Source organism: Dendropsophus ebraccatus, chromosome 13, assembly GCF_027789765.1.
Source record: "Dendropsophus ebraccatus isolate aDenEbr1 chromosome 13, aDenEbr1.pat, whole genome shotgun sequence".
In the NCBI taxonomy this organism is placed as follows: Eukaryota; Metazoa; Chordata; class Amphibia; order Anura; family Hylidae; genus Dendropsophus; species Dendropsophus ebraccatus.
The window spans coordinates 42280607-42293760 of NC_091466.1; the positions used below are offsets into that span (position 1 = coordinate 42280607).

At 43.6% G+C, this 13154-nt stretch overlaps 1 protein-coding gene across 2 annotated transcripts in view; it reads right to left on the reverse strand.

Moving 5' to 3' along the window:
* Positions 1 to 9532, reverse strand: part of JAG2 (jagged canonical Notch ligand 2) — a 64522-nt gene extending 54990 nt beyond the window's left edge. For both annotated transcript variants that reach the window (XM_069949989.1, XM_069949988.1), the window contains exons 1-2: positions 9142 to 9532; positions 7969 to 8295 (exon numbers count right to left, since the gene is read on the reverse strand). In XM_069949989.1, the coding sequence (XP_069806090.1) occupies positions 7969 to 8295; positions 9142 to 9312 (498 nt within the window). In that variant the 5' untranslated portion in view covers positions 9313 to 9532. The remainder of the gene's footprint in view (positions 1 to 7968; positions 8296 to 9141) is intronic.
* Between the last annotated feature and the right edge of the window lie 3622 nt (positions 9533 to 13154).

Sequence of the window (13154 nt, forward strand, 5' to 3'; positions counted from 1 at the left end):
TGTCAGTAGATTACTATACTGGCGGATTGGGCTATCCAGCTGCGAAAAAAAAACTACAGCTCCAATCATCACAACCTTTGGCTGTGCAGGCATGATGGAAGTTGTAGCTAGAGTTGTCAAAGGAAACCTGCTGTAGGAGGTATATAGTCACTATACTGTATGCAGAGTGCAGAGGTAGCAGTCACCACTGGGCCCTAGTGGAGGGAGGTGGGGAGGGGCTCCTATGTCACTTAAAAAAAAGGATTATAAATGGCCACGGTGAGCGAGTGTGTGTATGTGTATATAACTAATATATCTATCTATCTATCTATAACAAATTATACTTTGGGGTCTAGGGGGTATGGGTTACACCTGTACTGTCAGTCCTATATAAAAAGGCACGGCCATTACAAAATATCTTTTTGGGAAAAAGGTTTTGAGATGCAAAAGTCCCTGCTGACGTACTGTATTCAGGGCTGTGGACGGGGGGAGTTTGTTTTAGCTGGAGTCAGAGGGGGAGGGGGAGGAAAGTACTCCAGCTTTACAAAAAAAAAAAAAAAAAAAAAATCAAAATTTTATGATTGAATTCTCACATGAATTTTTTAAAAAATTCCTCATTAATATATTTTATGTTCTATTAATCTATGGACCTTATTTAGTAAAACCAGAACACTTTCTTACATACATTTAGTTAGATAGGGTGAAGCATTTCTCCATATATCAGTATTAAAGCACTGGTCCTATTATATAAAGGGGTAGGGGGTCACTATTTGGCAGTTTGTTTCTGAGCTGGAGGGAGATCTGTGCTGTTCTCTTCCTGGATGCTGGGATATTTGTATATTAGCAGCAGTGTAATATGAAGACATCCTGTGTAATATAAAGAAGGAGGAGAAGAAGCTATAAGTAGTGTAGCAGTAAGCTCTGTACTCAGTGTGGTGTTCTCTCTCCTAAAGGAGATTGTGTGTTTTTCTTCAGTGTGCTATGGCTGCAGCAGGCTGTAAGTGTGCATGCATGTGTGCGCGCTATGGCTGCAGCAGGCTGCATGTGTGTGAGAGGTAGAAATGAAAGCTGTATCCTGGGCAACAGTGAAAAATCCAGGGGGGCAGCGGATCTATTTACCCATTCCCCCACAGTCCAGCATCACTGCTAATGGTCCCCCACCTGGCTCCCGATCCTGTGATGTTACAGCCCCACTTAGTAATGCCCGCTTGGCCAATCAGTGAGTGAGGTGGAACACAGGTGCAGTCACTGAGTGGGTAATTCCTGTGTGGTTTTTCTTTGTGTATGGTGAATGTTTATTTAGAAACAGACTGTCAGGAGAAAAAGACCACCTGTTCCATCAAGACTAGTTCTTCAGAACAAGGTGGCAGGAGACTGGCTGCATTCACTGCACACAAAGGAGAATCTGTTTTATATCTTTGCCTTATTCACTCAGAAGTCGCCCCAGGATCATGTAGGGCATTAGGAAGAAGTTACTGAGCCAGATCTACTTATACAAGCGTGATAAATAACTCCCCTGGTGTCGGCATCGCCTCAGGAGTTGGTTCCTGATAAAATTAAGTCGGAGTTGTGGCTTACAGACTACACAGGCCTGGTTGCAACCCTTTCACAAGGAATAGTAGCTTATTGATACGGATATAAGCAATGAATACTTGTAACACCAAACACCTATGCTCCCATCCAAATGTATGTGGTCTGAAGCCAATACAGAAGCAAAAGCTGTTGGCCTAACATTCGATCAGATGACAATTACTTCTCCCATTCCCTCCATACACAAAAACATTGGGCTTGGCTGTATGATCAAGGGTCCAGAAAGGAGAGTGGATGGGTAAGCTGCAGTCAGACAGTAATGCACAGGCAGTTCCAATAAAACATGTACTAGCCCTCTCTCTCTCTGACACCATGTTTAAAGAGAATTAGGAGGACCCATACACAGTCGGCTAGTCCTGCTAAAATCAGCGCTTATAGCCAATTATTATCTAATGTGTGCGTGGGCCTTAACGTTTAGGCCACACATGGTAGAAATGTTTGCAACATACTCAGATATTGCTGCAGATTCAGCAGATTTCATCCACGCTTCTGACGAGGTAAAATCTGCAGTGTACTTATGTATCCATGTGTAAAATACCTGCATCATCTGGACGAGATTATACCTGCCCTGTACTGTAATCCAATGAGAACATCCATTCTCCACCTTGTGGGAACGTATCCCAACAGAGGAGAACCCTTGGGCATAAGACCCAAAATACATTTCTACCATGCTTAACCAGCACCTTACTTCTCTTGTATAGATTCAGTGATAAAAGTAAGCATTCTCTATTCATGCCTATAGCTACATTCAGTCAGGTCCCAGAGGGCAGAGATATGTGGGAGGTAAGATGTGACAAACACAAAGATAAATGGTTAGGCTACATACTAGAGATTGTTGACTGTTTCCAATAGAAACCGCAAAAAAGTGTAAACAAAAAAAAACATAAAAGACAATAAAAAGGAACTAAATTGCGAAACACCTTAAATAACCTTAGTCTGAATTTCCCCAGGGTTTGTAATGTAACTTTTTATCCACATACTACCAAATAGCCATCTACTATGGTTAATGCAGAGCAAAGGACTCAACACAGAAAACAATAGTGATCACCAGTCAGACTACCTTCCAGGCCATATACATAATTATATGTTAGACCATATATAATCCCAGCATATAATTACAGGTGCTATGCTACAACATAACACGCCAATGCATTACAAACACACTGAGCCGACAAGATGATCGATGAAGCAGCTACTGAGCCCCAGTCCAGCAATCACATCGCCGATTGTTTTCATTACAAAAATACGGTATGACCGTCACAATGTCTGGCAGATGGCCGACTGTCTATACTAAGTGTGATCAAGGACAATGGATCTGTATATAGATAAAAGCCTAAGGAAAAAATTTTCTGCGGAGACATCAAAGACATTTTTGAAGTTATTTTTTTCCCTTGGAAGAATTTTTACCTGTGGCTCTGTTAGGATGTGTGCATACATGACAGGTTTTCTGGTGCGGAAGTGATGCCGCCCCCAATGTTTTATATCAAAGCCCAAGGAAGGGCCACCGAAAACCCACAGAAGACAGCAGATATTGCAGAGGGATGCTGCAGGAAGACATATTCATGGGCTTCATAAGATTGTCCCTTTTCAAGTTAACAGGCAATACTTGTCTGTCTGGCTCCTCCTAAGTAGAAGTTTCTCCTTGCTCTGTCTAATGGTGCCCATATACCTTCAAAAGCCGTTGGGCAAACTTGTGGCTGACCACCATCTCACCCAATCCCTGCATTCACATGAACGTTCAATTCAGTACTGTAGTCTAATGCAAATCCAAAAGGGGTCCTATAAGGGAATGGAAGATGAGCATGTGCACTACTACTCCAATCACTTTGAGGACCCTAATCCATCATTGGTCGGACCCCCACCAATCACAGATTCATCAATTGTAATCTTTGGGTAATCCATCAATTTCATTCCTACCAAAGTAGCCTACAAGTTACCAAGCTATGGGCAGGTTTAGGCAAAGATGGAAAGACTATGTTGGGGTTTTGGAGTTTATCCAGTGCGCCACAATGAGTGAATTGAACCTTAGGCTATGTTACCCATCGGCACTGTGGTTTACGTTCATAATAGTAATTATCATAATCCTTGTATAATTCATGACATCGGCGCCTGTCTCCGTGTCCACTGTTTTGATACGAAGAACGGTGCTGCACCCATCAACTCTGACATTATATGATGGAGGCTGTGAATGAAACTTCCAATACAGATGTGAACAGAGACTGAAAGCAATAATCAGATTATAATACAGTCAATGCACTCTGCGCCAGCCGCCTGGCATCACATGCAGCCCCACCCCCGCCCGATGTCACCAAGTCTTTACACGTTTACCATGAAGTCATTATTACATGATCAGCAATGAAGTAATAAGAATAGAAACTCATCATCCTTCCTGGAATCCTTAAAATTCCCCTAAATTTATATAACCTTAGCTCACAGCCTGTAATCTTAAGAGCACGCTGGGACCTGTGGTGCCACAATAGCTGCAGGGACCAACATTAGTAAGGTCTGTTTCTTTCTATTGTGGCAAATACCCAAGTGGCAATGAATTCACAATAAACCTAACTGATACACAGCCGCTTAAAAGCAGGGATGGGGAAACCTTCAGCCCTCCAGCTGCTGCAAAACTACAATTCCCATCATGCCTAGACATCCAAAGCTGGAGGACCAAAGAGAGCTTTGATATTTCCGATCCTGGAAAAGCTGGGTGACAACCAATATGCATCTTTCTAGCATCTGTAGGAGGTTGTCACTCTGCCTTTCTAGTCCGCTGCACAGCAATTCTGCCCAGTAACATAGTGATCTATCTCCTGCTTGTGTAAAGCTACACAGTAAGGGTGGTTTGCCATACAGGACTATAGAAAAGCTGGGTGTCTATAAGACCAACGAGCTGTAAACATACACGCAGCCTGTGGATTCCTTAAAGTATGCTCCTGCAAACCTGTTTCAACAGGACGGCTCTTAACATAGCTCAACTTCATATGTAGTTTATGCCTTCAATCCATGAACTTCTGCCAAAGTTACCCGAGAAAGAAAGTGTCCAAAGGCTACACAAGTATATCAGCTATACCACCTTAGAAACAAAGTGTGGGGGGGGGGGATTTATCAAGCACTATTAAAAATCATCCTTTATAGCCCATAGAAGCTGAGCTCTGGTTGGTTGCTACGGGCAACCAATGTTCTTCATGCGTGACAGACTGAAACATTCAAAAGAAACAGTGCCACTTTAGACCACAGGTGGTGGCGCCTGGTACTGCAAACGGATTTAAAAAAAAAAATTAAACCTTAGGCTGCATCCACATGTTCCGTGTTCTCTCCATGAATTGTGCATGCTTGTTCTGGAGTTTCCCCCGCATTGCATGTATCAATATCATGCTAGGAGCGGGGGAAACCGTTTGAATCTCTGTGGCACTGTAATGAAGCGGCCAAGCGCCTGTGTCACTACAGAGATGCAGAGATTCAGTCCAGGACAGGCATTCACCCTCCGTGTTTTTACAGAGAGAACACGGAACATATGAAGCCTAAAAATGAGGTGCAATACCAGACACTGCCTGTGCACAAGAGTTGCGCTGTTTTCTGTTTCTCTCATTTTATACAGACTGGTTGCACATAGTGTCTGATCAGCAGGTGGCATTTTATAAAGATGAAGGAGCTGAGCAGATTTATATAGTTTGAAGGAAATCTTTAAATACAATTTGAATTAAATCCCTGCTTAGGAGTCCAGTGGGAGGTCCTACTCGGACAGCTGTAAATCACTTAAAGGCAAACCCACTCACACACAAGTGTAAAAAGACAAGAAGTTTCTATGAACACCAGACAAGTTCTACTGAATCCTTTAGCACAGAACTATATCTGCTTAGCTTCTTCTTCTCTGTAACACCATGTTCAGACAGAACTGTATGTACAACATGACAGGTTTCCTTAAACTGGTAAATGACATGCACTGAACTCCATATGTCTGTTCTCCAAAAAGGCTCCAAAGCAATCAATACGAGCGTGCACAAGGCGTTACAGGAAACGTAGACATTTTATCAACACTTAAAGGATAAATTTAGAGCAGCAGATTTTTGTAAAGGGGTCCAGAGCCCGGCCGTGGAGTACACCTGTCTCCGTCAAAGAGGAAGGGGTGTGTGAAGGGGGGGGGGGGGAGCAGGAAGAGAGGCTGGGGAAGGGCAGTTATATGAGCCCCTGGTGAAACCCGTGTTTTTAATGCACTTTAATCTCGCACAGAGCCAGCACTACTGATACGCCTCAGACTCACAGTTGGATTGGGTTTCTAACAGCTAGAGGAGAACAGGAGAGCAGTCATCTGCATGTGCAATAATGGGCTGATGACCGCAAGGAATGGCATTCTGTAGCCTTATGTACAGGTCCGGCCTATACCAAAGTAAAGTCAAAATAAATTTTTAAAAAGTTGCAATGTTTTTTTAAAAAACACTTTTTTTAACTATTCATATCACTTCAATACTTATTATATAAAACATAAAAACTCTAAAATCCCGATATCAATCACTTTAAAATTGTCCCTTTTGCAGAATGCAGGTTGCAGGGCTGGAATGTGAGCCACTTGCTGCAGACACAGGACTGTTTAGTATTACACTCCAGCCCGTATTTAACCATACATGTCATGAGCTCGTGTCGCAAACCTCCTCATCCTCCCCTCTGTTTCAGAGCCTCACGCTGGCGCCCAGCCAACTGCGCAGCACACCCCCAAGGTGACAATGCATTCCCCGGAGGAGTCTCCAGCCCCGAGCCAGCCTCTCTCCAGGCAGCGTGCTCTTAGTCTGTCTGTAATATCAGCTAAACATTTGCCAGGTAAACACATTTGTCCCATTGTACAGTCACCGGTGCAGCTTGGCCTCACCCCACCGCACTCCCTGTACACCAGTAACAACAACACAAGCAACCGGCCTCATACTCACAACCTCTAGGGCAAAAGTAGACATGATTGAAACTGAGGTCTGATGTTTATGTATAGAGACGAGCTATACAGGCGACGCAAAAAGTCTCTTTATGGACTATATATAGAGACGCTGGCAGATGTAGCGGAGTTTACCATTTGCTGCTAGTGGTTTTACACTGTGATCATGTGATGGGTGCTCTAGCCCAAACAGCGCAACCCAAAATAGGACTAACAACAAGTCAGCTCTGCTACATCTATACACACAACCTCACAAACACATGAAGCAGGTCTTGTACAACGGGAATAGCTATCAATCACATGACCAGGGCCACCTACATAGTGAAAAAAAACACAATCTCCTACTAGTATACCACAAACGAGCCTCCATACAGTCAGCTCCTAATCTCTGCTAGTAGTAACCTTGACTAACAATGTACGCTCGCTGCTGCACCCTGTACAAATCCATATAATCTGCAAACCGGTGTTACAACAAGACACCCAGGTGGCTTCGGTATCCATGCAAACTCAGGTGAATTGCATGCAACTATTTCCTTGCAAGGGCAAATTAACCACCAGTGTCTGTCGATCTGCGACGGAACAAAGAGGAAAAGGCTGTTTTATTTTTCACCAGAGCGAAGAAAACGTGAAACAAAGGCTCCTAGGTATAAACTGTATAGAGAGGAGGGGAATTCCTTCTATACAAGAAGAGAAAACGCTGCTGAGCTATAACCGGCGCCAGATTCAACCGTCCCCTCCTATAGTCCAATGCTGAAAAATCTGCAAAGGAAGTGGCATCACCAATGGCCTATACGGGGGAGACCTTAGCAAATAACCGGCGGCAAATTCACCCCTTCCCTCTGGCACAATACGACTAGCTTTTCAGCATTCACACATATAATAACGAAAAGGAAACGCAGTTCCATGGACTATACAGAGACGAACTTGCTATAAAGGAATAACTGGTGCCATACCAGTATAAAGAGCTACCTAAGAGAGAAGACCAGTTACACAGAGTTTGTGGAAAGATATCATTGGTGCCCAACACGGACAACTGGAACCAGACATATCTCATGGTCCTTAGCTAACCATAAAAAGCCAAGGAAAGGAAACACCATACAGGACGCTGGTGCCAATGAGAAAGCGCTGCAGAACGCTGACACTAAAGTATCCGAGGAAAGGGTGCAACCATCACTAGAAAACATACAGGACACTGGTAAGACAACGAAACAACGTTCCTTCGAGTTTCTCAGATATTTTATTTACAAATAGCCAAGAAAAAGAGGAAATCATCATCTAAAGTCTCTACAGGGCACTGGCGCCAATGACGATTGGCACACTTCAAGTTATGATTCAAAAAGATAATGGAACTGCAACACCACCTGAGCAACGCTTATACTGCCCTCTATAGAAAGGAGCAGAGAATGACACCCAGGCTCACGGTACCGCAACCCAAAAACATAAGATATATATAAAAGAGTAGAATACAAAAAGTTACGTACCGGCCAGGCAAACTGGAAAGGGATAACAATCCTGCCATTCTCTCCGGCGGCGTTTTTACCCTGTTGAATCAATTTGTTGTTGATATAGATAGTATTTCCACCAAGCACCGAGGTATGTCCAGAGCCGTAGTTACACGGCCCAGTAGGGGTGATCTTGGCCTGGAACTCCTTGAGGCACACTCTGAGATAGGTGTCACACTCATCCTTGCTGCAGTCCTGGTTGTGGGAGCTCTTCAGATCGTCGCAGCATTCCCCGTTCAACAATTCTCCGTTGACATTCTTCAGCGAGTTCAGCTGAAGCTCGAAATAACCCGTGGACTGGGAAGCCTAAATATAACACATCAAACGGAGGGAGACATCATTATGGTGCCCTGGTGGGAGCTGCCCGCCCGGGGGTAAGGGGAGGGGGGGTACAGGTTACATGTCACCCCCATGGAGCAGAACAAATGCAGATTAATCGCCGCTGGTCATAAAACGTATTGATTGCATGGAGGGATATGAGAGCACCCACATTGATCCACGCCAGGAATCACTTATAGGGTGTACTATAGTGATACGGAGCTGAAAGCAAGTCCCCTGGTGACTGCAGGGATACAATACACCTCCTATTGCCATCTACTATACACTACAAAACTTTACACAATGCAGGAACTGTATATATACATATAATTCAGTACAAACTGTGCAGATCCCTGTAAAATATATATATATATATATATATATATATATATATATATATATATATATAGTGTACACATGACATACACTATCCTAGATCTGCATAGATACACTGTATACATTGCATAACACATCAAGCATAGACATGTTAGTGCATTATATACTGATTACAGCCCTGTATTGTAATAAGGCTATTAAAACCTAATATTTAGTATAGATGACAAGATCTGGCTTCTCCAATGCTCTGATCACAGCTAGAGCTGCACCCCCAACCTAAGCTGGATGTAAAAAGAAAGAAAAAAATAAATAAAATAAAATTCACATTAAAAAAGGGCAAAGTTAATGTTGGCTGCTAAGATCTGGGGTGCTGTATGCAGGGGGGTAAGGCGCACTGCCTGCAGGATTAGGGGGTGACAGGGTGCATGCAAGGACTGGGGAGCATACCATTCTGCAGAGGAGGGGGGGGGGGGCTGTTATCCTTAGTGACCACCTTACCTGCACCCATAAAGTTAGCAGGATGAATCCCACCGCTGTCAGGTGGCGGCTGCCTGTCCTCCTCCTGCTCCCCGCCGTCCCCGGCATGGCCAGCGAGCTCAGAGCCGCCGCGGGGAATGACAGGAGGGCACGGGAGGCAGCGGCAGGCGAGCAGCCATGGAGTGAAGGCATCAGGCGGCTAGCAGCGCAGATAACATGGGCTGGAGATCAGGGCAGCAGCTCCCCAGCCAACTCCTCACATCACTCCTCTCCCCTGCTCTCCCAGCCCCGGCTAACCCACAGTGAAGCGGACTGACAGACAGCCCGGCTAACCACTAGCGAGGGCGCTGCGTCATTCATATTCATGAGGGGGGCGGTGCGTGGTGGGCGGGGCCAGGCTGCAGGTGGCGGCGGCTGCTGCTGCGGCGTCAGTGTGTGAGCTGCGAGCGGCCGCAATTGTTATGGAAACGTCTATGTCATTAATAGTATAGGGGGAGGCGTCCTGTATAGCGCGCGCCACACTTACTACGCATTAACGACCACCCCCTCTTATAAATGAGAAAATAGTTTTTCCCGGTTATTAAATTTGAAAACGTAAAAATGCTAAATCTGCGCTCTCCCGCTTTATTGTATGACCGGAGCGGCAGTTTCGACACGACGTCAGAGGGGCGTGGCTAAGAAACCTAATAGATAAATATATATATATATATATATATATATATATTGCAGATTTCTATACAATTATATATATATATATATATATATATATATATATATATATATATATATATATATGAAAAGAGCCATCTTGTTAGGTCTGCAATCAGTAAATCTAATGCAGACTGTGTGGTGGTTTACACTGAGAACCACCATATAGTGCACGGCTTATAGGTTATCCTTGAGTCATATACTTTGGCCATGTTATACCATGTAGGCTTCATTCTCTGTAAGTTTGACCATCTCACGGGACCTTCGCGGTAGCGCCATGATATTCGCCTCTTTATGTGATACACCATTCCTATATAATACATGTACCGTAAGTAACACGTTAACAGGATCTTTTCATAAATCCTTCGAACGTTCCAACATTCTCCAATCTCTACAGTGTCAGACTGCAACAAATGGTAACGCCCAGTTGTCAATTTATTTACAAGAGGGCAGGCACAATGCAAAGTCGTAAGGAAAGATGCTCCACAACAGAGACATGTCAGGAGAGGTGACAGATTCTCTTAAAGGCACAGTGTCCTAATAGCTGAATAGTTTGGTTGCTCCTTCACACATGCGTAATACAGACACACGTATTATAAATGCAAGTCCCAGCCTGACCGGAGATCTGGAGACCTGAACTAATGATCTATGGTGCTGTCAGTTTGGGTTGTTAGACCTGCGGTCCTGTATTCTGCATGTGTGACTGCAGCCTTAGGCATGACAGTTGCTTTGTCAGTAGGGACACTTTGACAGCAGGGAAGCCTTTGCAGTCAGAGTACAGGTTGCCACTTACATAATGTTATATGGCAGCACTTTTACTTTTCCCTACCCGTTTCTTGGTGTACTTATAATAGAGAATTTACCGGAACAGAAAGAGAAGAAACACCCACAGACACACATAGGGTAATACTGCAGAGAGAAAACGTAAAGTCTAATACCACATTACTGCTCGGCACTGCTATCAGCATCAAAGGATTTCAATGGCCGCCTACTGCCTTTCACCGGAGCCCGGTAAACCAATGAAATAATCGAAGACAGATGTTACAGGTGGAGGTCCACTAGTGCAGGATGACCGGGAAGTACACAGGGGCTAATCTGCCTAAAATCACACCACCATTTCAAGGATAATGCGAGAGAACTGTGACATCTGTCTTTTGTAATAGGGAATTGATTTATGTGCAATTCTCTATGTAAGACCAAACTAAATATTTAGTATCATAAAAATTCATGGTATAGTTCCAGGATATGCCACCTACCTGGGCATGACAGTTTAGTGACCCTCTTCCCTAATTCCCAGTCAGTGCTACCTCCATAGCATAAATATTCCATGAATATGGGTGGTTTGTAGTTTGGACTATAATGATAGCCCAGAAATTATTATTATTATTATTTTTTATCTTTTTATTAATAAGAAGCGTGAATAATTTTCTAATTTATTTATGTTTGTCTAAAACCTTACCAGACAACGACTGGTAATTCCATGCCGTCACCTACATAGGAGATGCATGTTATGTGCTAATACAGAGTGGATTTGTAATCCATTGAGCTCCCCCTTCTGCTTAAATAATGCAGAACATTGTGAAGAGTCGCACATAGCACCCTGGTGCTTAGTCATCTGTATAGGAAGATGTGCACAGGGCCACGCTCACCAACTTCTGCCTCTAACTTTCATTACGGTACAAAATGAGAAAAAAACAATCAGAATAAATTCAGCCATATACAGTAAATATACGAATGGTATTGTGAGTGATATGGAGTCACTCATCATAATAATAGTTAGAATCACCCTGTTTCTGCTAATGCAGTGTATGTTCAAGGATACAGAGCCATCCCACACTAAACACACGTTTAATCTTGGGATAACTACCAGTAGTTGCAGAAATTCCCAATTCTCAGGCTGTCTTCTTTGACTAGGCAGCCAGCAGCACTCTACAGCAGTCAGACTACAGACATCCATAAAATTGTAAGTCTCCACTGTAAGGTCCTACCGATGCCATTACAACTCAGTGTAGGCTATCAGGTTAAGCCGAGGGGTCTGCTGTTTTGCAGTTATTTTTTCCCATTGATTGTAAAAGCAAACTGATACAGGATGGTAATGTAAAGACTGCTGGGAAGTAATCTCTGCAAAACAGGAAGTCTCCGCTTAATATAAGGCTTAGTGGCCAGATTTAATACCACAAGATTTCAGCATTTATTTGAAAGGCCTGGGGAATTTATCAAGACCGCCACACAAGTATGCTGGTCTAACATGCCGCCCCCAAGTGCTCTGCCAGATTTTCTAAATCTGTGGATATGTGGCTGCCTTATGGCAGATGCACAAATCTACACCTGCAACGGAACAGATTTTTGCCATTATTTAGGTGTAAGTCATGATGAATCAGGCACAAGAGGAGGTCAAGACTCCTCCACACCTTGCTTCAACCAACCCCAGCCCCTCGCCCATTAGGGAAGCAGGGTGTACTTCAGATTTCAGATTTTTGCACAAACCACTTTTCCCAAAAGTACTCTAGGTGCCCTGCCCACTGTATTACAGCCACAACAATAGTGTGCCCTTCTTCTTCCTTAAGGCTTTTGTTGCCAAAGAAAGAGGCCAGAGAACTCCTCTTTATAACCATTCTCCCTGCTGGCCAACACATAAGGACCCAGAGCAGTGACATCCATGAATTAACTCATTCCCTAAACATAGGGTTTTCCATGGCCTTCAATGCCTGTCCCAGACCACTACTGGTGTCCACCAAACCTAAACCCAACAGAGATAGTTTTGAATGAGTTGGTGAAAAGAGTAAATGTAAAAGTTCAAGACACAGTTGAAGAAAAGCATCCCAAATATCTATCTCAAGAAGGTACTAGTGAACATACCAAGAGTGTAAAAACCTGTGTCACAGCATAACACAGAAACAGAGAAGATTTATGGCAGACTAGCCTACTATTAAGTCACGGCAGTTATGTAATTAAAGAGAGCCCCCCCCAAAGGTCCACAGCACACGGCATCACTTACCCATCCAACATCTCACTCCAACGGCTGGGGGGACTGCAGTTCCTGCTAAGTTTGTGTCATCTTAGAAGCTAGACAGACACCCCATCAGCTCTCCCCAGCTGGATTTGTCGGTATGTCACTAACAGGCATAATGTACTTCAGTGCAGAAGTATTACAGTGTATTATAGAATGTATTACAGCCACAACAATAGAAAAATAAAAATATTATAGCTTTTGGATAAGTGGCAACACAATAACCAAGTCTTTATTGCGTAAAAGTAATAAAGAACATTATTGTCATATTCGTAACACCGCTCAGAATAAAGGGAACATGTGATTTATTCCCCAT